The sequence below is a fragment of the Pavona decussata genome, unplaced genomic scaffold, assembly GCF_977016875.1.
Source record: "Pavona decussata unplaced genomic scaffold, jaPavDecu1.1 SCAFFOLD_102, whole genome shotgun sequence".
NCBI classification, from domain to species: domain Eukaryota; kingdom Metazoa; phylum Cnidaria; class Anthozoa; order Scleractinia; family Agariciidae; genus Pavona; species Pavona decussata.
In genome coordinates, this window is record NW_028145517.1 from 1,545,001 (window position 1) to 1,571,383 (window position 26,383).

The 26,383-nt window shown below is 41.1% G+C and overlaps 4 protein-coding genes, 1 non-coding gene and 1 pseudogene across 6 annotated transcripts in view; 5 read left to right on the forward strand and 1 right to left on the reverse strand.

Moving 5' to 3' along the window:
* The window catches only part of LOC146471544 (uncharacterized), a 65,874-nt gene that overhangs the window by 10,510 nt on the left and 28,981 nt on the right, over positions 1-26,383 (forward strand). The gene's annotated exons all lie outside the window — the stretch shown is intronic.
* LOC146471545 (uncharacterized) overlaps positions 1-26,383 on the forward strand; it is a 61,839-nt gene that overhangs the window by 6,475 nt on the left and 28,981 nt on the right. The gene's annotated exons all lie outside the window — the stretch shown is intronic.
* Positions 662-26,383, reverse strand: part of LOC146471546 (sodium channel and clathrin linker 1-like) — a 59,871-nt pseudogene continuing 34,149 nt past the window's right edge. The window contains exons 4-11 of the transcript XR_014866782.1: positions 17,411-17,523; positions 15,418-15,497; positions 15,024-15,160; positions 11,584-11,643; positions 11,006-11,084; positions 10,820-10,915; positions 8,618-9,089; positions 662-1,202 (exon numbers count right to left, since the gene is read on the reverse strand). The product of XR_014866782.1 is annotated as a sodium channel and clathrin linker 1-like (transcript). The remainder of the gene's footprint in view (positions 1,203-8,617; positions 9,090-10,819; positions 10,916-11,005; positions 11,085-11,583; positions 11,644-15,023; positions 15,161-15,417; positions 15,498-17,410; positions 17,524-26,383) is intronic.
* Positions 5,229-6,206, forward strand: LOC146471547 (uncharacterized). Its single transcript, XM_085120765.1, has one exon. The coding sequence runs from the start codon at positions 5,229-5,231 to the stop codon at positions 6,204-6,206; it is 978 nt and encodes a 325-aa protein (XP_084976891.1).
* Positions 6,400-8,163, forward strand: LOC146471548 (uncharacterized). Its single transcript, XM_085120766.1, has one exon. The coding sequence runs from the start codon at positions 6,400-6,402 to the stop codon at positions 8,161-8,163; it is 1,764 nt and encodes a 587-aa protein (XP_084976892.1).
* Trnas-gcu (transfer RNA serine (anticodon GCU)) lies at positions 13,147-13,228 on the forward strand. Its single transcript has one exon. It is a non-coding gene; the product is annotated as a tRNA-Ser (tRNA).

Genomic DNA, 26,383 nt, shown 5'->3' on the forward strand with positions numbered 1-26,383 from the left:
TTTTTGCTCAGTGCCTCATAACCCACGAGGCTTCTGGGAACGGAAATATATTAATGGACTCTAACCAGCCAAAGGGAAGATTTTTATTCACTTTCTGAACCAAGCTGTCAACATTGTGTGCTATCAAAGGTCGCAAAAAAAAATCGAAGTGAAACATTTCGTAATACTCTCCCTCTCATGCTTCTTATAACTGAACAACATCAATTTTTTTAAAATATATTTTTATTTCTCAGTTGTATAGAAGGTTTATGTAGAAAACTACTACTATATGGCAAAGCTAATATTCTTTTGTTCACACACCTGAATATGATATAAAAATTCACAAAGTATAGCTTGAATAAAAATTGATTTCCCAAGTTTGATAAGCAAAGACCACAGACGGAAGAACACAGCAAAATAATCACGCTCTATGGGAATTGCTAACAGAGTATTGTGTTATTATGTGCTTTTGGCCTTAAATTTACTGACCAGAAATGTTTTGCATCTTGTCTATATTTTAAAGCGGTTGATTGGGTCTGTGAATAAAACCCTTATAGCTATGATCGTCTAAGTGAAAGCTACTGAGCGTCACTTTTCGTTGGTGTTGTTGGTTTATAATGCTTTGCTCTACAATCTGGTTCTGTGAAACGAATCTCACAGTGAATATTCAAATGGAAGCTAATGAGCAGTGCCTTCCTTTGGCGCTGTTTATTATGCTGTACCAGTCTAGATAATTTTCACTCTTTATTGTAAGGATGAAATATCTGAGCAGTACTTTACTGTACACCTGTTTATAATAAAGTAAAAATAGTCTGAGTCTGTCGATGAAATGCCAAAGTGTGACCATTAAAATTAAAGCTACTAAGCAGTACTTTCCTGTTGTACTGTTTATTATGCTGTACAAGGTTTTTCTAACTTTTGAGTCTACGAATGAAATGCCTAAGCGTGACCATTCAAATGAAAGCTACTAAGCAGTAATTTTTCTGTGGTGCTGTTTATTATGCTGTACAAGGTTGTTCTAACTTTTGACTATGCGGATGAAATCCTAAAGTGTGACCATTCAAATGAAACCTACTGAGCAGTACTTTCCTGTGGTGCTGTTTATTATGCTGTACAAGGTAGTTCTAACATTTGACTCTGCCGATGAAATCCTTAAGCGTGATCATTCATATGAAAGCTATATTGGGCAATACTTACCTGTGCTGTTGCTTATTATGCTGTTACTGCTGGGCTTCGTGTTTCCCAGCTGGGTTCCCTGCGCAGACATTTAGTTTCGGGCATGCGCATAGGTGGCCTTTAATGTTTACCACGAGGGCCACCGAGTTTTTACCTCAATTTTAAGTTCACTAAGGTTTATTAGTTTTCACGGTTTGTACGGCAGTTAAGTTGACTTTTATTAAGGCCCATCGGTGTAACTGGAATTGCGAGTTTGTCTCACGGTGCCTCGTGTCGAAATAAACGTTGAAATTTACGGCTGGTTTACATTCGCATCTACAGTAAAAACTCGACCTCAAGCATGGTTTGTCGATGGATGTGTGGTTTACAAGGATAAATACGGTTTACTTGGTTTTTCTATTGCAACTTTTACGGATAATTACGGGCATGGAAAACGAAAACATGGAATCTACAATGGCTTATGGTGAAGAAGGAATTTTCAAAGGTTATCGTTCGCGTTCGCCTTCAATTGAGACGGCTTCGTTTCGCGCCATTTCACCGCTTAACACTCCACCGACGGATGCGGCATCAGAAATACGGCTTCATGATTCAGTTAAGGTTCAAGGTTCACTGAATATGGAGGAGAAATCGACGGAGAATGGTGCCGCGGAGTTAGAATCGGGCGCAAGGAAGAAAATTACAACGGATAAAGGTAAACAGTACGAGATACAAAGGTTGAAAGAGCGTAGAACTGTGGCTCTTCGCCACGTGACTAGGCAGATAAACAAAATGAAGCCTCTTCTTGTTGATCTTAACAATTTTGAGTTTGTGTCATCTGAAACGGAAGGTTTAAACAATTTACTCGTCAAGCTACAAGTTGCTCAGGATAATTTCCTCGAAGTGTTAGAGAATGAATCAGATATTGCCAGTGCTAATTCATGGTATGAAGTTCATGATGGAGATGTGTTTAAGTTTAAACAGTCTGTCTGTGAATATTTGTCTAAGGCGAAAGAGCTTCAGTCTGCTGAATTAAATTCTGCTGCTTCTAACAAGTCTCATCGCTCTAGAAAGTCTAATCACTCTGGACGTTCTAATTTGTCTTCACTTTCATCTAATGCGAAATTGATAAAAGCCAAGACTAGGGTTGCAGCTCTAGAAGTTGAGGCAGCTTTTCTGAAGGAAAAACAGGCACTGAAAATGGCCGAGGAACAATTGGAGCTTAGGAAAAGTCTAGCTAAGGCAAAGGAAGAAGAAAGGATTTATGAACAAATGAACAGTGAAGAGTGGGTTTCCACACCTACATGTTTACAGACACAAAAGCTTCCAATATTCCCAGTGTCCAGTCTACTCCCAGCCAACGTTACGAAGGATACAAACATTACCTCCCTGTCAACGCCAGGGTCGGTTGTAACGATGACAATGGCAGCAATGGTGACTAGTTCATCCTCATCAAACGCCATTCCAATTTTAGAACCTGCTTCAAAGTCTCTTCCAGCACATTCTTCTGGCAATCATGTCTCAGGGCACCAGTACCCCACTCAAGCAAATCTCCTAAGTGGATATACTACAGAGCAAACAGGCCCCATTTACACAAGCCCAATGACAACATGCAGATCAGGAAATTCAGGCTTTGACTTTGAAACCCATGTAGACATTGTGACTCCTGGGTGTGTAGTGAACCCAACTGAAATTCCCACAAGTGCACATCTTTCATCAACTCAACCCCATTTTGTAGACGGGCGTGCAGTTGTATATTCTATCAGAGATCAATCACAGGGGATCCCACAGACACCCCAACGTGTTTATAGCCCTCCAAGTCGTTCAGCAAGTTTGTCTGTTAATCCCTTGACAGTCCAGGACAATACCTTTCAAGATATTGTAGACATTCAAAGAAAGCAGACGGAATTGTCTCGAATTATGGTTTCCCAGCAAGCAAGGAGCCTTCTTCCATCAAATGAGCCTTCAACGTTTTACGGTGACGCTATGGAATTTCCCGCATTTATGACTGCGTTTGAGTCTTTGATTGAATCAAAAGTTGAAGACTCCTGTGAAAGGCTGTATTTTCTGGGTCAGTACACTTCTGGTAAAGCTAAAGAAGTTATTATTGGTTGTCTTCAGAGAAAATCAGAAGGATCCTACAAAGAAGCCAAGGGACTGCTAAAGAGACAGTTTGGAGATCCATTCAAGATTGCAAATGCCCACATCACCAAACTGTCTTCATGGCAACCAATCAGAGCAAACGATGGCTCAGCTCTCCAAAATTTCTCTATCGCTCTGGACCAAGCAAAGTCTGCCATGAAAGGCATGTCTCACATGGACGATTTGAACACAGCTCATGTACTGCGACAGCTTTGGGAAAAGTTACCTAGACATCTACGAAGCAAATGGACTGAAAGGAACAATAAGACCAAGATTGAAAAAGGAAGGATAGCTGACTTTGAGGAATTCTCGCAATTTGTCCGCAAACAAGCTGAGCTTGCCACAGATCCTGTATTCTCAGAAGAAAATGTTACCAAACCTCATCATGATGAGAAAGACAAAGGCACTCATGTCAAATTCAGACGAAGGCCACGTAGCAGAGGAAAAGGAACAAGCCTTGCCACGGGATTAAAGCAGGAAGGTAGAAAGGAGCAGTCCACGTCGTGTTCCTTATGCAAAAGGCCTCACAACCTAAATGATTGTGAACAGTTTTTAAAGAAAACTCTAACTGAGCGACGGGAGTTTGTAGTGGAGAAGAAACTGTGCTTTGGTTGCTTTAGTGATCAGCACATTGCCAAAAACTGCAAGGAACGGCAGACATGTAAGACTTGCAAAAGGCCACACCCCACATCGCTACACGACTATGATTGGGCGAAGAAGATCAGCAACGACAGTGATAATCAACCTGGAGCTGAACCTCGGGTTAGCAGCAACCGCACTGCCATCTGTAGCGTCACGGAAGCTGGAGATGTACCTATCAACATGGGTATATTACCAGTTCACTTGTTTCACAAGAGTGATCCAGTAAAGAAGATAAAGGTTTATGCACTGCTAGACAACGCCAGTGGTGGGACGTTTGTGAGTGAGAAATCAATGAAAGCGCTTGGCATTGAGGGAAATGACACTGACCTTATCCTTACTACGATTCATGGAACGAGCAGTGTTACCACAAAGGCCATTGAAGGATTGGTGGTAGCCAACATTAAAGAAGAGGACGTGATCTTGGACCTACCTAGAACGTTTACGCGGCATGTGATTCCAGCAGACCGCAATGAAATACCGCGACCTGACGTAATCTGCAAGATGTCTCATTTGAAGAAAATCAGTGCAGAGATACCCCCCTACATGGCAGACATCGAAGTGGGTCTGCTTATTGGATTGAATTGCCCAAGTGTCCTATGTCCGAGAGAAATCGTTTACGGCAAAGATTCAGACCCGTACGCAGTTCGGTCACTCCTCGGATGGTACGTCAATGGGCCCCTCTGTAATCCACAGCCGAGTAGCCAGATTACATGCAACCGAATCAATCTTAGCCCTGAAGATACTATAATTACCCGTCGGGGATATGTAGTCACACAGAGAAAGGTGAAGGAGCGGATAACTCCACAAGCAGTTAGTCAGATGTTTGACTTGGATTTCTCTGAACGAGAAAAGGGGACAGCAATGTCACGTGAAGACATCAAGTTCTGCGAAACGGTGGAGAGTGGCATCCTTCATCTTAATGACCTGCATTATGAGATGCCCCTCCCATTTAAGCATCAGAACATTCAGCTTCCTAACAACTATGCACAAGCAGAGAAGCGTCTGACTGGCCTAAAAAAGCGTCTGAAGGCCGATGACAGATATCGGCGGACTACTGCAGTTTTATGGCTGATATCATCTCCAAAGGATATGCTCGCAAGGTGGATGACGAGTTCAAAGATAAGGTTGGAAGAACCTGGTACCTTCCTCATCACGGGATCTATCATCCACAGAAGTCGAAAGTACGAGTGGTGTTCGATTGTTCGGCTACGTTTGAAGGACAGTCCTTGAATGACAAGCTTCTTCAGGGACCGGATCTTACAAGTAACCTCGTTGGCGTGCTAACCAGATTTCGCCAGGAGAAGTATGCCTTTATGGCGGACATCGAGAAGATGTTCTTTCAAGTGAGAGTTAGAAAGGAAGATCAAAGTTTCCTCAGATTTTTGTGGTGGCCAAATGGAGACTTGGAGCAGAAAGCCGAAGAGTATTGTATGACTGTGCACCTCTTCGGGGCAGTATCGTCTCCTGCATGTGCCAACTATGCACTTCAACGTACAGCAGATGACAACGAAGACAACTATGGAACTGAGGTAGCCAACACCCTTAGAAGGAACTTCTATGTGGATGATGTCCTAAAATCTGCAAGCACCGAAGACAAAGCTATTGATCTAGCGAAGGACGTCAAGGCAGTTTGCAGGAATGGAGGATTTAACTTGACTAAGTTTGTGGGCAACACTGAACGCATCATTAACTCAATTCCTGACGAGCACAGAGCAGAGAATGTGAAGAGCCTTGCACTTGGCCAAGATAAGTTGCCCATTGAAAGAGCACTAGGAGTCATTTGGTGCATCAAATCAGATACCTTCAACTTCAGGATTGAACTTAAGGATAAGCCTTGCACACGTAGAGGCATCCTTTCAACGATTAGTTCCATCTACGACCCCTTAGGTTTCATCGCTCCGGTAGTACTCATTGGAAAGAAGATATTACAAGACATCTGTCAGTCTAACAGCTGGGATGAACCTGTTGACGATGCAACCAAAAGCAGATGGGAAAAATGGCGGAATGAACTTTGCTTACTTGAAAGTTTAAAAGTGCCAAGAAGTTTCAAACCCGCAGAATTCGGAAAGATTGTGTCGGCACAGCTCCACTGTATGTCCGATGCTTCGACGTGTGGGTATGGACAGTGCTCATATTTGAGACTTGAAGACGAGAGCGGGAAGGTACATGTGTCGTTTGTTATGGGAAAGGCCCGCGTAACACCGAAGAAGATAGTCAGTATCCCGAGATTGGAATTGGCCGCTGCCACAATTTCTGTCAATATTGGTGACAAGTTACAAGTTAAAGGATGAATTGGAGTATGAGGGCATAAAGGACTACTACTGGACGGACAGTAAAGTCGTTTTAGGCTTTATAAGTAATGAATCTCGTCGTTTTCATACCTACGTAGCTAACAGAGTTCAGCTTATCCACGAGCACACTACTCCTTCACAATGGCACTATGTGGAAACTGCATTGAATACTGCTGACGAAGGGTCGAGAGGTATGTCTCCAAAGGACTTTGTTGAGAAGGCGGCATGGATCACGGGTCCTGACTTCCTGAAAGAACCTGCAAAGAGCTGGCTGAAGGAAGAAACGTACGAAGACCACGTGGATCCAGATTCCCCTGAAGTCAAAAATGTCAAGGTTAACATTAGCACGGTGAAAGAGAGCAGTGATATTGTCAAGAGACTTCGACGATTCTCCAGTTGGTTTAAAGCAAAGATGGCTGTAGCACTTTGCCTGAAATACAAGAGACATCTGAGAGATAGAGTCCTAGCCAAGAGAAAAGTGTCCAGCGGTTTGGCATCTGATGAAGGACCTGCCGGACGTAAGGATGTCAATTCTACACGAGTCAACGTAGCTGACTTAGAAGAAGCAGAAATGGAGATCATAAAGCACGTACAAAGAAATGAGTTCCCGTCAGAAATTAAAAGTCTGCAAGACGTTCAAGAGAAAGTTGTCTACGGTAGTCGTAAGTCAGACAAAGAAAAGAAAGCCCTGTTTAAGAAGACAACTTCTCTCCGCATGTTGGATCCAGTTCTAGACAGTGATGGTGTTATGAGAGTTGGTGGAAGAATACGGAAGGCCAATCTGCCCCCCACTCTAAAGAACCCTGTGATCCTACCAAAGTCAAGCCACATTAGTTCACTGATCATCAGCCATGTTCATGAAAGAACACATCATAGCGGAAGAGGGATAACTCTGAACGAGCTTCGTTCCTGTGGCTATTGGATTGTTAGCGGAAATGCGATGGTCAGACAGTTTATTTCTAAATGCGTAACATGTCGTCACCTTCGAGGGACCCAAGGAGAACAGAAAATGGCAGATTTGCCAAAGTCGCGCGTAGAGCCAACACCACCCTTTACCTATTGTGGGGTCGACTACTTTGGCCCTTGGCACGTCCAACGAGGAAGATCTGTCGTGAAGAGATACGGAGCCTTGTTTACTTGCTTAGCAAGTAGAGCAGTACACATAGAGGTGGCGGATTCTTTGGAAACGGATTCGTTTATAAATGCACTCAGACGTTTCATCTGTAGACGGGGATCGGTCAGGGAAATCCGCTGCGATAGAGGAACAAATTTCATAGGTGCAGAAGCAGAACTCAAGAAAGCTATTGAAGAAATGGATGACCAGGAGATCAAAGCGGAACTCCTTAAGGAAAGCATCGATTGGATTAAAAACCCTGCATCTGCTAGCAATTTTGGTGGTGTCTGGGAAAGACAAATCAGGTCAATCAGAAATGTCATGAATGGTCTCATCAGAGAACATGGTAGTCGTCTGGACGAAGACTCGCTGAGGACTTTCCTTTGCGAAGCCGAATACACGATCAACAACAGACCTCTGACAGTGGAGACCCTCAGCGACCCACATTCTGCACCACCATTATCACCAAGTATGCTGCTTACAGGAAAGACAAGACTTGTGCTGCCCCCGCCTGGAGAATTCAAGAGAGAAGACATGTACTGCAGAAAGATGTGGCGGCGTACACAGCATATGGCTCAAGAATTCTGGTCAAGATGGTGTAAAGAATATCTGCAGCAGTTACAAGCAAGAAACAAGTGGATTCGGCCACGAAGAAATTTTCAGGTCGGAGATGTTGTGTTGTTGAAAGAAAACCAGTCTCCTAGAAACAGATGGCCCATGGCTAAAGTGGTGGAAACTCACCCTGATGATCAGGACCAAGTACGTTCGGTGACAGTGTTGACAAGTAATGGATCCAGACTGGAAAGACCTGTTAACAAGCTTGTGCTGCTCGTAGAAGCGTGAGAGACCGGGATTCCCCGACGAGGAGCCTGAGGAGCCAGAACTTTGTTAAGAAAGAGATTTATAGTGAAAGAAACTTTAAGTGTTTTCACTAAGCATGGAACATTGACATTGTGTTTGCTAAAGATTAGTTCCTTTTTGTAGAAAATGTTGGACATTTTGGGGAGCCATGTTACTGCTGGGCTTCGTGTTTCCCAGCTGGGTTCCCTGCGCAGACATTTAGTTTCGGGCATGCGCATAGGTGGCCTTTAATGTTTACCACGAGGGCCACCGAGTTTTTACCTCAATTTTAAGTTCACTAAGGTTTATTAGTTTTCACGGTTTGTACGGCAGTTAAGTTGACTTTTATTAAGGCCCATCGGTGTAACTGGAATTGCGAGTTTGTCTCACGGTGCCTCGTGTCGAAATAAACGTTGAAATTTACGGCTGGTTTACATTCGCATCTACAATGCTATACAAAGAAATTCTTTCTCTTGAGTCTATGGATGAAATCCTCAACTAAGACTATCCAAATGAAAGCCGCGAAGAAGCGCTTTCTGATGGCGCCCTGCATATTGTTGAGAATTTTATAAATCTAAACTCGTGGATATGAAAGACTTTTAAAAACAAGAGACCAAACGTTTTCGTGTCATTAAAGAATAACTCTGTCTCTTGAAATTGTGTTTAAGAAAGTTCGTGAGCCTATCCCATGAAGCTCTCGTGAAAACCGACCATCATCTCTGGGAGACATCAGGTCCAAACGAACTGCGGGCTCATGCATAGCTGCGCCCGTGCTTGGAGTAGTCAGCAGGTCCGAGAGTCGTTGAGGAGGTTCCCGGATTCTGCTGGGCCCAGGACGAACTCTTTTCCAATTTAAGTCGTTCGAATTCTCGATTAAAGAGCTTTCGCTCTTCTAAAAGCTGCCTCTCGCGATTTAGAAGTGTTGTAACCTGAGAAGAGGACACCGACACAGTGATTAGTTCCTAAATTCTCTTATGCTTTTAAAAGGCAATAGTAGTGTGAAGGATAGGAGAATGAAGAAATTGATCGCCTTCTAGAGGACCGCTAATTTAACGGACCAGTGAACTTATAATCTTGACCGTCTCGATAACTTACCCCAGCCCCTGTAAGTACCTTTTCCTTGTCGGTTTTTAAGCCTTTAACCCCTAAAGGCTGGATTTTACTAGCGACGCAAGCACAGACGCGAGCAGGAAAATGCTTATTTTACCGTAAAAACGGTCTCAACGCAGGCATAAGTTCAAGCATAAGCACAAACACGTGGATCAGAATTTTTCCTTTTCTTAAGCTTGCGTCGCGCTTGGTGTTCGCTCTTACCCTTGTGCTTGCGTCGTTAGTGAAAACCAGGCTTAATATCAAACTTCGAATTCTCTTATCTTGAATTCTCTTCCTTTCCTTATAAAAAAAAATTGTGGAGTTAAGTTATTAAAATTTCAAGAAATTCACCATGGGTGATCAAATTCTTAATTCTCACGAACTTAGAGGTTGAATAAGCATTGATGTTACAGGGAGAAATTTGATGCTGATTCGTGGTAAGTTTTAACGTAGCCTGCCCGATGTGTTCCACAAAACTATGTGTTTCATAAAGAGGAATAAAAACTGATTACTTTTCTGTTGAGCAACATTACTGACGATTAAGTTTTGGGCCCAGGGTCAGCTTGCATGAAACATGAATTTCCTGTAACCATTTTCAGCGTCCCAAGTATTTTCTCCGGCGCTATAACGAATCCCTCGGATGAAGGCAGTTTACTGAGGATGGGGAACTCAACAAGAGCGAGAGAAAATCCTTTGAAACACAGGGAACAACTGCAGCAAACTCTCACTTATCTTAAGATGCTTTATGGAACAGGACTCAAGTCAACTATTTTCAAAATCGGACCACGCACTTTGATAAGACAAAAAAGTTTCATATGCAGGGAAAGCAGAACTTAGCAAGTGCTCTTGGTATCCAAAAAGAAAACTGGGGTTAACCATGCATTTTTCAGAGATAATAAAAGCTTCAAAATTTTAAAGAAATTGCAATACATTGCTCTATAATTTTTTTTTAAATTATTGTTGCTTAATTATCTCTAAAAAATGCGAAACTACCCACAATTTTATTTTTGGATTTCAAAAGCCCTCGCTAATGGAATACTTATGTATTAGTAGACACCGTCCTTAAAATCACTATACTAATGCAATAAAATTATAGAACAAGTGTGCTTGGCTAAGGTTCACAAGAACGGGCAAGGACTGTCCCTTGGAAATGTTAGGTCGGTTTTTCGTATTTATCCCTTGAGGCATAACTTCACATCACAGTGTCACACAAAAAAAAGCAACAAAATACCCGTGACCAAGAATTCTTACAGAAAAATTAAAAAAAAAACATATGAAAACAAGAAATGTTGAGAAAACTTTGTGCTCTTAGCAACCCGTGAATTTAAGTGCAACAAGCTTAATAGTTGCCAAGTGAAAGCAGTCTTGCTTTTCCTCCTGCTAGGCCCCTTTTCCACGTTATCAAGCGTTAAGCGTACGTTTCATGTTCTCAAACAAACGGAACTAATTTTTTTTCGACACTTTGCACCAAGTGCATATATCTATATACTTGTCACCGGTTTCTTGTTTTCCTGCGCTTGGCACTGGTTGCACGCGTTTCTGTCTCCCATTCTGATTGGTTACTTACCTGAGTGCTGGCAGCATCTGCCCTCGTTTACGCGTCGACAACCATACTCTGAAGCTTCTCCTGAGACAGCTTAGCCGAGGAGAGCTTGGACTCTACCTGTTAAAAAAAGGTAAATTCGATGGCATGAATTGTCTCGGGTTTCTGTGGAGTGAAAAGTGAATAGGAGTAAGTTCTGTTCAAACATACCGTCTGTCGCCTTTGCCTTTCCTCGTTCAGCTGACTGTTAAGATCATCACTTCTTCTTTTCTGTTCGCTGGTTTCTTGCCTAATGAAGAGAAAAGAAGAATTGAAGGTCGGCCGCAAGGAAACTACCCCAATCGCAATATACTGTAAAGTCTGAGTCCCTATTTCTTCTATTCCAGACTTTTTATAAGGGCTTATTTTCTAGAAGGACTTCTTCTCGGAGTCAGCTGATTCACTGGAGAGAATTTTGCATTACAAAATTGACCAACGAGTTAAAGCACCGTCTAAAATGTCAAAAATTAAAAGAATTCCTTTTTTGTAATTTTATTTCGATTTGACTTTTACTTTCGATCACAATGTATCAATTTAAAACTTAAATATTTTTTTATAGAATGCGTTAAAGACAGTGGTGAGTTTGAACTTACGTAAGGGATGGGTTGCTATGGAAATTGTCAATGAATTTGCAAGCATCCAAATGAGGAACAATAGCTAAAGCTGAAAGTATACAATCTGCTGAAGATGTTTAACATATTTTATTTTGTCCCAAAAGAATAACAAAGTAAAACCTGAATAATATTTACCTTAACTCGTTAACTGTTTGCTCAAACTTGTGACTCACAGCTTTTGATTCCTCTTTCCACCTAAAAAAAAGGAAAAATAAAGAAAAAATTAAACAAATCTTGTTAAAATTTTCAGTTAGCAAACATTAAAAAATATAATAATAATAATAATAATAATAATAATAATAATAATAATAATAATAATAATAATAATAATAACAATAACAATAACAATAAAAAGAAAAACAGTTCTACATGAAATCACTGCCTAATGTTTTTCATTTGAGAGAAGACACTGTTTCAAGCACGGATCCAAAAGGTAGAACCACCTTGTACAGTACACCGAACATTATTACTTGAAAGTAGCGCTTAGTACCGGCTTCTAGCTGAACAAGATGCCCGGCTAATGGCATTAACACAGAATGCTTAATGTAGCCCCAATTATTCCCCATTGTATGTTTTGCAGATATTTAAAAACTATCCTCCCTTGGCAATTGAAATAATTGTCTGAATGGTTTTATTCAGATATATTGCATGATACATGTACTTATCGTTGTGTTACTAGGAATCACACCACAAATAACTCTGCAATAACGTCATGACCCCGCTGAACTGGTCTGGCCTCCTCTAGCTCTAATCCTTCGCGTTGACTATTCGATCTGTTTTTGAAAGCGGAGTTTCTTCGCTGTGAACTCTCCCAATTTCCACCGTTTCAACTGTTGAGTACTACCTAGAAGTTATTATTTCGATTTACCGCTTGAAAAGGTTTGTTTTCTCTCTGAAAACGGCAGATCAGAGTCTTAAATTCATACATGTGGCCGCCATTGAACAAAAACAACTTTTCGAAATGATGACGTGCTTTGACGTCACACAGGTAGAGATAAGTGAGTTCCCTCCCTCGTGATATACGCGCCGATAATAGATTTTGATTGGGCTGCTTTTGTTCAAGACAATCAGAACAATAAATCCCTTCTGGGAGAGGGTGAGTTTAATCAAGGTTTAATGAATAAATCAAACAATGATTTGACGTCACACAGGAAGGGATGAGTGGGTCTCCTCTCTCGTGATATGTGCCCGAATAATAGATTTTGATTGGCCTGCGTTTGTTGAAGACAATCAGAACAATACATCCTACTAGGGGAGGACATATTTTTATGCATAAATTAATGTGCACGTTTGTGGCTACGACGAAGAAAAGAAGGATACCCGACCGAAACCTAGAACGGCCTGCCCTGCGGGCATTCCGTGCAATGAGCACAGATTTTGAATAAACCCAGTGTCCAAAATAGACACCAAACTGCATGACTAGCGAGTCCGTTCTTAAATTTGTAATTCTAAATTGTCTTCACCCTTTAGGAAGAAATTGAACAACTAAGACACTGATAAAAGCATTTAGAACAAAAACATGGCGGAGAAAGAAGACTTGTTTTTCTTTAATTCATAGGATATAAATAATCCAATACAATGGCTAGTAAGCCTTAACTGAGGTCGATTTTGTGAGCATACTCAAAAACGCAAATTACCTGAACAGTTTAATGCCACATTCAACATAACCTGTATAATTTCAGTGTACCGTGTCCTAGTGACGAGGTGGCCGAGTGGTTAAGGCGTTGGACTGCTAATCCAATGTGCTCTGCACGCGTGGGTTCGAATCCCATCCTCGTCGAGAAACTTTCCTTTTCCAATTATTTCTACTTCTTTTACTTGGAAATACTGAACATTTACCACGGGGAAATGAACGCATGCCAAAATTACCGACATAACAGAAATTTTCCAAGACATGTCAGCCTGGTAATAACCGGTTTTAAATTATCATCAAACCGGTTATGTTCCACTTGCGGCGTAGGCTAAATTATTCCGAACTATCATTACATTGAACGGATATTCTGTGAATTGGAACTTAACGTACTTGGATTGTTTTAATCGATCTTAATCATTTGGCACAGAGCATTCCAAGCAACTTGACTGAGAACGTTGTAGAAACAAAAGGGCTAATGTCATTGGCAATTTGATGGCGTTTCCTCAAAATTATTCTTAAATTGTGAAAAAGGTATCCTTTAACTTGTCGTGAACCAAATACTCTTAATACCAAGAGGAATATTTCTCAATAATTCTTGAAGTAAAAAAAAGGTCTTACTGTAATAGGTTTTCAGCGATTTTGACATAACACAACTAAACGTTGGGTAATATTTTTTCCTTCAGGCGAATCGTAAGACACTTGTAAAAAGTTCCAGTACATTAGTACGGTAACTTTAAACAAAACAGGGGTATCATTTTCAGGTTCTCTTGAAAGAGAATTTCAAAGTACTTTAAAAATAGCTGACACGGATTACTTTAAAACAACGCACACCAACAATCATTCGTTTGGCCGCGGAAAGCAGAAAAGCCTAGGTCGTTGAAAAATGGGATTTACTATAAAATGAAATCAGGGGTGGCGCTAGTTCAGAATACTCCAAGCAAGGCATCCTGATAGCTTGCAGGACACAAGTCAAATATACAAGAAGTAAATGTCTTGCCACCAGTCTTTCATTAGCTTAGAGGTTAGAGCAGTCGACTGGTGTATGGAAAGTCCTGGGATCTAATCTAATCTTAGGAGTTCATCTACAAATAACACTTGTTTCCATATCCCAAACTGACCTCTGGTACCTTATGATGTTTACACAACGTCGCATTTCTTATCTTCGTAGTATTGATGTACACGGGGATAGAACGCCATTTCTTAGGCAGAGAAATGAGTGCCGAGATTTCCAGTCAGGAAAGCAACTGCGCTTTGGGGCTAGGAACCAATCTACAGTGTTTAGGGTTAAACACTGATTACAAAACGGTTAGCTTTATTTATTGAGATGGGTAACTCCATATAAAAATTACAATCCTTGGCAGCTAGTCCTCGTTGGTGTAGTGGTTCAGGATAGAAGAAATGAAACAAACGACTCTTGTTCGGGGCTTACATTAGAGAATTTTGGATATGAGTTTACCTCGAACATCTAACCGCGGTTTGCGGTTACCCGTTTGCGGTTCGACGTTCAAACGCAATTCGAGTTAGTTCTTCTTGCAAATTTACGGCCGCCGTTTTAAATCAGCAGCCATGAATGGCACTTGTTTTCAAGATCCAATAGGATTCATTAAATTTAGCAATTTCGCCCGAGTTTGTGCCTCTGTTAATGAATAAAGACTGGCTCCGCAAAACTTTTGTATCATTACGTGAGATAAAACAAGAGTTATACGCTAAAAGCTTCAAGGTAAATGACATACGTGAAAACCTACCTCTCCACGTCGAATTACGCACGTCGAAAACCTCAAACGTGACGTGGAAAACTGGTCACGTGACCACGAGCGGTTTGCTGTTCGCGGTAAACTCGGATGTAAAATTCTCTATTGTTTTCCTTTTTTCCTCTCATTTGAAAACCGCTCAAAACTTGAGTGGCCGGCACAATAATAGAATACTATAACAGTTCACTTACTGAGCATCGAGCTTCTGTTGCGCAGTCAGCATTTCTCCGAGTTCGTTCACTGACCGTCTGTTCATCTCTTCGACGTTTCGTAGTCGCGACTCAAACTCCTTTTCTCGTATTTCATGTTGCTGCTTAAGCGCTGCAACCTGAAAAAAGACAACTGTCTGCTAACTAAAACGTATCTTCCTTTAACGACGGTGCCTAGTTTTGTTACTGTGCATACGTTCTGTGCATCTCGAGATACTCGGGTTCCCTATGGGTGGTGCCTACTAACACAGGGATATTTCTGCGCGGGTTAAATCTACGCGGAGAAAGCAGAACTTAGCAAGTGGTGTTGACATGGATGCATGAAAACCGCGCTTGATTCCGACTAAACAAAAAACAAAATCAATGTGGTAAATACCTCGGTGACGCATTGGTGTTCAGCGGTTTCTTTGGCTTGCCTGGCGGAGAGAAGTTTCCGTTTCTGTTTGTCTATTTCATCTAAAAGGAAAGGAAACAATCAACAGATGTGATGTGATACAACGGTACACAGAGTAGTGACACAAAGCACTGGCGCTGAATGAAAGACCACAACAAGATTCACCACAAAACAAACTTGACTGCAGGGTTGTCAGAAGATCATCAACATAGTTAAAACGCTGTACGATGGCTTTGAATGTGATGTTGTCGAGGAAGAGGTAACCTCAGAATGGTTCAAGCTAACGACTGGTGTCAAACAAGGATGTACAATGTCTGGTTTTCTTTTTGTGCTCATTATAGACTGGGCAATGAGGCATAGTGTGAAGGAGGAGGGAACCGGACTGGGGTGGAAATTTACGTCAAAACTTGAGGACCTTGACTTCGCGGACGATGTAGCTTTAATTTCCTCAACGCAAAGACACGTGCAGTTGAAAACAAACGAGCTAGTAGAGAATGCAGAAAGGACAGGCCTTCGGGTAAATGTCGGGAAGTGCAAAGTCATGAGAGTAAATGCGAGGAAAAACGAATCCATCACAGTGAATGGTCTGGCGTTAGAAGATATAGAGAAGTTTACCTATCTAGGAGCCACAGTATGTAAACAAGGGGGTGGTGAAGAAGACATCAAGGCGAGGTCAGGAAAAGCGAGAGGAGCGTTCGTGAAGCTAAACCGAGTATGGAACTCCAGCAGTGTGTCGAGGAAGACGAAGATCAGGCCATACCAAACACTGGTGAAACCAGTTCTCATGTATGGTTGCGAAACATGGAAAATGAACGAAAGTGATACTAAGAAAATCGATGTGTTTCAGAACCGATGCCTGAGAAGGGGGAAGATTAAATGGCAAGATAAAATCAGTAATAGAGAGCTACTGGAAAGGGCTCACGCGGAGAGGTTGAGTGAAGAGGTAAGAAGAAGGAGATGGCGATTCATTGGACGCATCCTCCGACAACAACCTGACAATGACTGTGATACAGTCCTAACATAGACCCCAGAGGGAGAGAGAAAGAAAGGCCGGCCGAAAACAACTTGGCGGCGCACAGTAGACAAAAAAGAGAGGTCCAAAGCAGGGTGGCAGTCCTGGAGCGAGGAGCACACTGCAGCGCAAGACAAGAATCGATGGAAAGCACATGTGGAGACCCTATGCGCTATCTTGGCGCCAGGGGACAAGTGAAGTGATAGCAGGTCAGTGTCACAAGGTTGTGAAGTAGATGGCTTTACTTTTTGGAGTAGGTGACCAATTTTGCCAAAAATCTAAAGATTCACTGCAACAGTCTTACAGAGTGGGCGGCTGAGATCATGAAAAAGGCAGTGATTTTCACATACAGCCGGCGTTGGTTGTTCTATTTCTTGCTGTGCTACACCGTGCTGACGAGAGCCAGCCAGCTCGAAACAGCTGTCCACGGTTGCCGCATTCTGTTGATTCTAGGTTTGGTCTCTATCATGTCGCTGTATTGTTAAGTTTAAACGCAGTCCGAACAACCTTGCAGAAATTTGAGGCATTTATATTTTTGGCTGATTAGATCTTTTACAGATCCTGCGTACACTTGCAACATTTTCGTTGCGCGGCCATTTGCTTATTGTTTACTTTAGACAACCCTGGTTGAACCTAAGCGGACTGTTCAGAGAAGAATAAGGGATTTTTCTTAGTCTAAAGCTATTGATGGCCATTGAAAAAATTGCAAGTCATAACTAAAGAACCTCTATTAATTTAGTGTGAAACTCTATGCATGCTACATAATTTTCTTTCCTCTTTGCATTTTAAGGGGGAAGTGGGGGGGGGGGGGGGGGGTAATCCGATTTTGAGGGAGGAGTAAAACTGCATGAATTTTGGACAAAATTATGACTTTCGTTTTCATTTCCGTTTTAGGTCACCTTAACATCCATGACAGAGAACAAAGCATCTACACTATTCGTGTAAAAAAACGAAATGATTTACCTGTCAACTTGAGTCTGTTATCCGACATTTCTTCGTTTTCTTCCTCCAGTTGTTTTAATCTTCTTCTTAGTTCGCTATTTTCTGAGGCACCGTGAGACTTCTCCTGCTCATGCCTGCAAACGGAATGCGCGACAAACATTACATTTATTTCACTGATAGATGTAGTGTTTAAAAACGGAATGCGTGACAAATGTTACATTTATTTCTGATAGATGTAGTGTTTGAAAACGGAATGCGCGACAAATATTATTTATTTTCACTGATAGATGTAGTGTTTGAAAAAGGAATGTGTGACAAATATTACATTTATTTTCACTGATAGATGTGTTTGAAAACGGAATGCGCGACAAATATTATTTATTTTCACTGATAGATGTAGTGTTTGAAAACGGAATGTGTGACAAATATTACATTTATTCTCACTGATAGATGTAGTGTTTGAAAACGGAATGCGTGACAAATATTACATTTATTTCACTGAATAGATGCAGTGTTTGAAAACGGAATGCGTGACAAATATTGCATTTATTTCACTGAATAGATGCAGTGTTTGAAAACGGAATGCGTGACAAATATTACATTTATTTCACTGAATAGATGCAGTGTTTGAAAACGGAATGCGTGACAAATATTACATTTATTTCACTGAATAGATGCAGTGTTTGAAAACGGAATGCGTGACAAATATTGCATTTATTTCACTGAATAGATGCAGTGTTTGAAAACGGAATGCGTGACAAATATTACATTTATTTCACTGAATAGATGCAGTGTTTGAAAACGGAATGCGTGACAAATATTACATTTATTTCACTGAATTGATGCAGTGTTTGAAAACGGAATGCGTGACAAACATTACATTTATTTCACTGAATAGATGCAGTGTTTGAAAACGGAATGCGTGACAAATATTGCATTTATTACACTGATAGATATAGTGTTTGAAAACGGAATGCTTGAGAAATATTACATTTATTCCCTGATAGATGCAGTTTTTCAAAAGGTGACACAAGCCATATTTGGTAAAAGAAAATCCGAGTTCTACCAACAGGAGTCGAACCTATGACCTTCCAATTACTAGTTCAGACGTTTTTTGCGGTTTTCCGCTCTGAAATTTAGGACCAAAAAATGTAATTTTCCGGAGCCCTTTTTCCAACTGGAACTCTTCTCTAGAATCAAGAGAGATCCTCTCTTGCTAGAATCCATAGTTCATACCCATTTCAATTCAAACTTTCGAACGAAACTGAGTGACTGAGTGGTTAAACTCTAGAACCTACTTCAGAGCAAAAACCATACCCTCTGCCCGGCCTTTGACGCTGCACATAACACGAGGCAGTAAAAAGAAAATGCACGTTAATATCGGGAGTTAACAGGGCGCACTACCGAGCTATCGATGCACGCGGAAGGCTCCTATGAGCGAGAAAAGAAGTGTGGGCGACTTTAGCTTGTTGAGTGATAAGTAAACTTCCCAAGAGCATCCACAACTCAATGGCGTGCGCTGAGTCTTTTCCCATTTATCTTATACAACCATGTGAACCGAGAAACTGAATCCGTCTGTGTCTAATTCTTGACATGTCATAGAGCGTCAGGGTTTCTTTTCGATTTCCTTGTCATTTGTCATAAAGTTGACGATTGTTGAATTCTTTTTTCGCACCTTTTGTTGTCCGTCTCCAAGTAGGTTTTTTTTTTTGTTGTTGTTGTAGGAATGAGCCTTTTGCCATTTATTTTATACAACTATAAACTAAATCTGTTTATTCAGTTCTAATTCTTGACATGTCATAAAGCCTCGGGATTTCTTTTCGGTTTCCTCGTCATTTGTCATAAAGTTGACGATTGTTGAATTGTTTTTTCGCTCCTTTTGTTGTCCGTCTCGAAAAAGGTGGTTTTGTTGTTTTGTTTTTGGTTTTTGGTTTTTGGTTTTTGGTTTGCTAGGAATGTTTGGGTCAAAAAGCGCGAAGTACCGGAAATGCATCGTTAGCGCTTAGGTAACCGATTGTTTTCTTTTGTTATTTTTGTTCCGACATTCAGCAATGTAGTTTAAGATGGACGTCAGTTGAACTTGACTGAAACTGCTATCAAATCACGTTATGTAATTGTGTGTTGTTCCAAGTTTGTTATCAGCTTAAAGGGGCACTGGTGTCACCTATTTTTAGTGTCACTTTCAATACCCAAAAAACCTCGACTGCTTGTAGTTCCCGTTTGCTCATAGGATTAGCTCAGTGTTAAACCGGACGATGTAGCAGCTCTTATAAGGTGGCTTAGTCTCCCTCGCAGTCGTTTTTTGGGCTGTCACGCAACGCTCCCCCCAAAAGAAGCGGCTGCTGACATCCGAACTGCATTCCTTTCTTATTGTCCTTGCGGTTTGTTTGCGGTCTTTAGAACAGACCAATCACATGCCAGAAAATCTAAATGACGTAAGATTTCGCGCGAAAATGTGGTTGTGGCAGATAATCTAGCTCGTGTTTTTGATCATGGCGGAGGAGACACCGAAAAAAATTGGTTAAGACAAAGTATATATTTTCGGCAAAACTTCTCACAATTTCGCTGAAATCATAAAATTGACGCTGAACATACTAGACGTCAACTGCTGCGCTAACGACGCGAACACTAAATTGTTTGTTTGCAAGACATTGTGCTATAAGCGGCCGTTAAAGTTTCAGCGAGCTACTGAGAAAGTAGAAGAAGCTAGAAAAGAAATTCAAGACGCCTTTCAAGCTAGGCCAAGGCCTAAACGCTTGATTCGACCTACAGATGGAGATCAGGAAGAAATAAGTGGATGCTTGCCATCAACAAACCGAGCGAAGGCGTCGAGAACACTCGAATTTAGCTGATTTAGCTCGGCTAACAGACCTTCTACCACTTGTGCTTCTTCTTTTGACATTCAGCCACTGCTACCCGCTTAGTTATGTCCGCGGCTTCCTATCACCGGTTCAGCAAATCGGTCCGAATTATCGAGTGTTTCCGCACGTTGACACAACACAAGACTTTCGGCCTCCATTGACCTCAACTCCTTCGTGTTCGTCGGCAAACAGGGAAAACAGCCTCGTGGAAACTCAGCAAGTAAGGTTATCCGTGCAGTATCCCAGCAAAAGCCTGAACAAAACACTTCACGGGACTTACCAGAACGTTGGCAAAGCGCTCGCTCATGGAGTACCCTCAAGAATTGCGACAGCAGTAATGAATTGCCTGCCGGTGAGAAATCACATTTATGAAAAGGTGATGAAAGTGGTCTCGAAGGAAGTAATTGGTCTGTGTTCCAAAAAAAAACCCTCGCTTGTCAGAAAAACGGGAAAAAAGGATCTGGAGAAGTTTGACTTGGAGGATATTTGCAAGGAGTGGCGCGAGAGAGCTCCAATTTTTTACTCTTTTCTTCTCACGTCTGCTGTCAACAAGAACACGAAACGTTCAACGTGGTTCGGAAGCCTAGCCGTTGCGGAATCTGTTCTGTTAAAACAGAGAAATTGTGAAATGAGCGCCACTGCAGCAATCATGGGTGTTCTTCTCAAGAGTAAAGCAGCGGAGGTACGGTCTTAAATGCTACAACTTCTACCCTTAATGCGTTGTTTGCTAAACGCAAGTGTTGCATAGGCAGATATGGTTGCTGCTAATTTCCTCTTCTTCGTGATCGTTAGATGACATTAAATTAACCACTTAACTTCAACAGTTGTCGTTCGTGCCTAAGATAATTTTCGCTTAAAGTCTTACGAATGACAGTAAACACCCACATAAAAAGAACCCGTAATTTTTTTGCAACAGGCTGAAATGTTAGTAGAGAAGAGTAGTAAGCGGTGCTTGCATGTGCGGTATTTATTTTGACCAAATTTCGGCCTGGAGGTTCTTAATTTGCCGTTTCTTTTACGCGGGTGTTTACTGTAGCTGACTTTGAGAAGCATTTAAATTTTAGTTTACCGTATTGTTGAAGTGGCACGTGATCATTGTTGTTGTTACTATTACTATTAACATTACTATAAATCTGCTTTTGTTCAAAAAGCATAGCAAATAATTTCTTCTATATTTTTTTTTTCTTACATGGAATACTTTTTCTTAATGCACACGTAAACCTAAATTATATTAAGGCTCTAACTTTATGAAGGCTTAAAGGGAGCATATCATTATTGAATACGAAAAATTTAGATTTTTGCAATTGCGGGAAGATTTTAATAGAATCCGGCAGACTCGCCATTTCAGTCAGCCAATCGCGCGGTGGCGTAAATGATAAACATTTTTACAAAGTTTTTGGCCTCCAATCAATAATTCTCGAATGAAACAATTAATTTTGAAATTATATGCAAACATATATAAGCCGAAAAATAGAGCGGGTAAATCAGAAAACTGGACGAAGCTTTGATAAGATTTTGTTGTTTACAACAAGCAAGACGCGGCTAAATTAAACACGTGAGCTTCTTCGGAAAACTTGAGAAAAACGCTTTTCTGAACTGCTCTAAACACTTAACGCAACTTTCACTACGTTGTGATTTGAATACAGTCATTGCAAACCTAGAGAACTAATCAATTTAGTACTCGACTTGAGACAATAAGTTTTACAAAATCAATCTATCTACACAGAGCAACTCGCCAATTCAACTCATATTCATTTTACTGAGCTGAAACAAACTTTTCACAACACCAGGATGATACCATTCTCTTTCCTTTCCCTTAGGTAAATGTTGACAGTTTTACCGAACAGTTTAGTGAGCATTTTCCCCCAGAACAACGAGAAAATCGAAGAAAAGATTTCATTGTTGCTCGGGATTAAACTTTCGATGCCAAGCGGACGGACAACGGGTAATCCCGAGCGGGCAAGATAGCTCCATCTTGCCCGCTCGGGTAGCCAATCACAGCGCAGGATTTGAGTCATCTTGCCCGCTCACGGAGCCAGCCATATAACAAATAGTGATATTGAAAGTACTTGTAGTTGGTGTAGCTGAAAGCAGCTTACACAATTTAATATCAGAACAAAATTATATTCTACTTTCCTTTTTCAGCCTATTACAAAAGTTGAGAAGACAGGAATTGCACGTTGATTCAAATTGGATCCTTGGTTTTCGAAACATCACTTTGACCTTTAAAATTTTTTCCAATGACTACTTTTAGTGACTGTGTGAGTCGTAACATGAGGCCTACATAGGAGGGTAGCGTTAAGTAGTTTAGAACATCAAATTGTACTGGTACTAAGTACACGTAATAAAAGTTACTTAGAAGATGAGCAAAGTCTAACGGGTTCGATCAACGGTCAGATAACACCACCCGTGCGATTGTCTCCTTCGTACAATTAAACGGAAAGACGCTTTATTTCGTTTTCCTACCATCTAACCTGTCGCTTAATTCAAGGCCCGTGGCTTGAGGGGTATAAACCAACTCAATTTACCTCTGGTTAACCTCACAGGAAACAAAGACATGAGACTCACAGACGAGGTGACGAGGATGGGATTTTGTCGGACCCCCCCCCCCCCCCAACTCCCCCCTTTCCCCAAACCCCGGTGGGCTGTTCTCCTTTATATGGCTGTGCCCCTGACAAGCCTGTTTCAAGCCTGTCCGAATCAGTTCTTAACAGCGTACTCCCTTCCGAACGTAATACAAGGCACAGAAAGCTCACGGACTTGTTTTTTTTTCCATTTCTTAACCGCCAGTTGCAGCGGAAAAAATATTTTCAAACTGTTAACGTCTCGCTACAAGCTGTCAAACATCCGAAAACAGGTTTAAAGATTTGCATAAAAACCTCCTAGACATGTCTTATCTGTATTCTTGGTTTTCACTTGACGTCACCAAATTCTAGAATTCAAAACTGGGAGGCCTACAAAATTTTTACCTTCAGTCAAGGAAAGATTACCTAAAAATATGTCTGTTTACAATTTCTTAGCTCCATGTAGTGCTTCCTTTTGAAAATAGAACAGTTTCGGCAATTTCCGAGTTTCCATCGTGCGTGACATCAGGAGGACGGCCGTGACAGAGCTTTTCCGTGTCTTAAAAATGACTCTTCGGGCGATTTTCAGCATTTTAAACAATTTAAGTTTGAGGAGAAATATTAATCTAAACATTCGAAAATTCACAAGGGCAAACAAACATCTTTTCTGGCAAAAGGGAACTCCAGATGTTTTTTCGTATTTCCGGCCGCCATGTTTGTGCCCCTCAGAGGGACACAAACATGGGGTCTCCATACTAAGCTCTATAAATTTATGTGGAACATTTTGTCAAATAACTCGAGTACGGAAAGCCACACCGACCTGACACTTGGACAGATGCCTTATTTATGTATCCTCTGTACCATGTCAATCTCTTGACTTCATTCATGGAATGGTTTCGATTTTTTTCTTTTTCAATCGGCGTGACAGTGAAAACCAAGAATTGGTTATGGCTGAATGATTCCATCAATCAGCTACACATAGTTTTCCAGCTATTTCTTTGAGGGAAACTCTTTATCGGTTTTAACTTCGTTGAATTATTTTCTTTGTATTTAGCGTATCGCTATGCATACATGAAGGAATCATGCAAGTCTATGTCCAGTTTTACAGTAGCAGGTTTTACTATCATGAAATCGACGAAAATGGGAAGCTCTTTAAACAGCTCAAATAAAATAAAGTGATTTACCGCATCAACAACCAGAGCGAAATCAAACGCACAATCTTTAAAACAATCAGCCTCTTATGTATCTACTTTATGCTAGCCTCATTTTGGGCTACATACGGTTGAATACTTGATAAAAATGAAAGAATTTTTTTTTTTATCAAATAACAGAAGAAGTTTTCCCGCCTGCAATTAGTCACAACTTTGACCTATGAAATAAAGGAAGAATAGACGTATCAAAACAGGTCATGGAGAGCTTGTCAGCTCTGACAAAAAGTAATTACCTGTTTACATTGGTTTTTTTGTTATGCCACATTCACTCCTCGGAATTTATTCATATTTGTTAGCAACATAGCTCCGTCTCTAAACTTCAAGGGATACACAAGCTTTCTTCTTCGTCTAAGACAGATATGTCATCAATAATAACAGCCGTGTTTAAAGCCACCATCGGCTTGATCGTGAATAAAGGAAGAGATGCTGCGACCGAGCTACTCAAAGACGGCGACGTGGCAGATCAGATATTTCGTGGCGTAATCGTGCGTAAAATCGAAGACATCAAGACGAAGTTGGACGGGCTTGCAAGAAAGGATCTTTTAGCAGCGATAGATGCTTTTGAAACAGGCCTCTGGTATTTGTACCAAGCATTAGATGCAAAAGCTGGCTAGGACATGACCGGGCCAGAAGAAACATTCGAAGAAAAAACATTCGAAAGAGATCAGCTCTCCTTCACCCACAGCTGTCGCGAAGAGTGTTGCCATCGCCGCGGAAATGGAACGCATGCAACTTACAGAGTTTACCAACAAAACCAAACGGGCGCTTTCTGAAGCCAAAGAAAGATTTAAAATGGCCCGTGAAGAAGCGACTAGAGCCTTCAACAACGAGGCTCATGACAGGACGCAGGCGGGCTCGACTGTAAGTTCCGCAAAAGAATGCTAGTAGAATCTACTAGCATTCCTAACATTCCTCAAATTAAGACTCACCCGGTTTCTTTTCTTTTGGGACTTGCAAGGTGTCGTAATCTGTTTTTATGTCATGGAGGATGTAATTAAATCGAAAACAGACCAGGCAGGGTAAAGAAATATGATCATCAAGAAGTGCCAAGAAATAAAAACGTGATGTGAAATTAGAGTAAATGCAAATGTACAATGTAATTGCGCTACTCGAAATGGCAGACGCGGCCGACTAAAATAGCTCGCAAAGGCGGGCCATTTACTGGCGCAGAGATACTTATGAAGAAAGGTTAGGGCAGAAGAGAGGAAGGAAAAAGAGAAGACGTGAGAAGGAAAGAGAGGCAAGAAATGCTGTAACGGGATCCTGCAAATGATTTGGTATTGAAATATACGGTTTCGATTACGAAACAATCACGCGCATAACAGGACACAGGCGTTCTCTACTGTGAGTAACGTGGTGCAGAATTTACTAGCATTCCTAGATTATTCTGTTTTGAGACCACAAAATTGTATGCCGAAAGAATATGATCTAAATTTAATCATCGAACAAATGATACGTTTTCTGAAATGAAGTGCAACATTTTCCCGGAGTATATTCAAGAGGGCAGACATAAATCAAGCGCGCTATTAAATCACCTTGAGACACGGTTAGAAGAAACATAAAAAAAGACATCGTGAGCTTGGGAGTGAAATCCTGGAAAAAGTGATCGCACGAGTGTTATTGTCAACACAGTACAATGACAAATGCATTAATTATGGTGAATATTGTAGAATATGCATATTCATGGCACTACCATAGTAAACAGTTGTTCTCTATTAGTTTAAATTTACTTTAAAGTATTATCATATTTGTAAGAAAAAAGGTTGAGCCGGGTAAGGCAGTCTTATGTGGACAAAATTATCAGATCCCATGGCATTCTGTTAATGTTGTGACTAGTTGTCTCTCTTCACTTATAATCTGCGATACCAGATACACTAATTGTCTCTCGATTTTTCGGAGAGGCTAAAAGAACCCGAAAATTGAGTACGATATTTGCACCGGAAAAAAAGTTAACTTTTAGACGAAAGCAAAATGCACACGCACTTTTCCATAGAAGAAACACCAGACTGGCCCCGCAGAACAAGCGTTATTTTTCGTGTGTGTTTCGCGGGCGAGCGCAAAACGCGAGGAAAGCGCGCACTTCAAGTCACGCGCGACAGGAGTTGTGAGACATGTACATGTATATGCATACCTCTGTCTTGCTCCATCATATTAACGATACTATAGTAAACTGTACAAGGAGAAACAACCTTCAGTCTTGTGGAAATAAATTACTTCATTTTATTTTAGAGCGTGTATGTAAGGGGGGAAGGGGGGGGGGGGGGTATCCACCATTCTGATCGATATCAATTGACCGATGCCTGGCTACACTGGTGACTGCATTGTCACATCATACCATGTAAAATTAAAGGCTGCGTT

What these genes read in the sequence shown, in the direction of transcription:
- LOC146471548 (XM_085120766.1), top strand. Translation starts at nt 6,400, where the DNA reads ATGTCTCCAAAGGACTTTGTTGAGAAGGCGGCATGGATCACGGGTCCT.
- LOC146471547 (XM_085120765.1), top strand. Translation starts at nt 5,229, where the DNA reads ATGGCGGACATCGAGAAGATGTTCTTTCAAGTGAGAGTTAGAAAGGAA.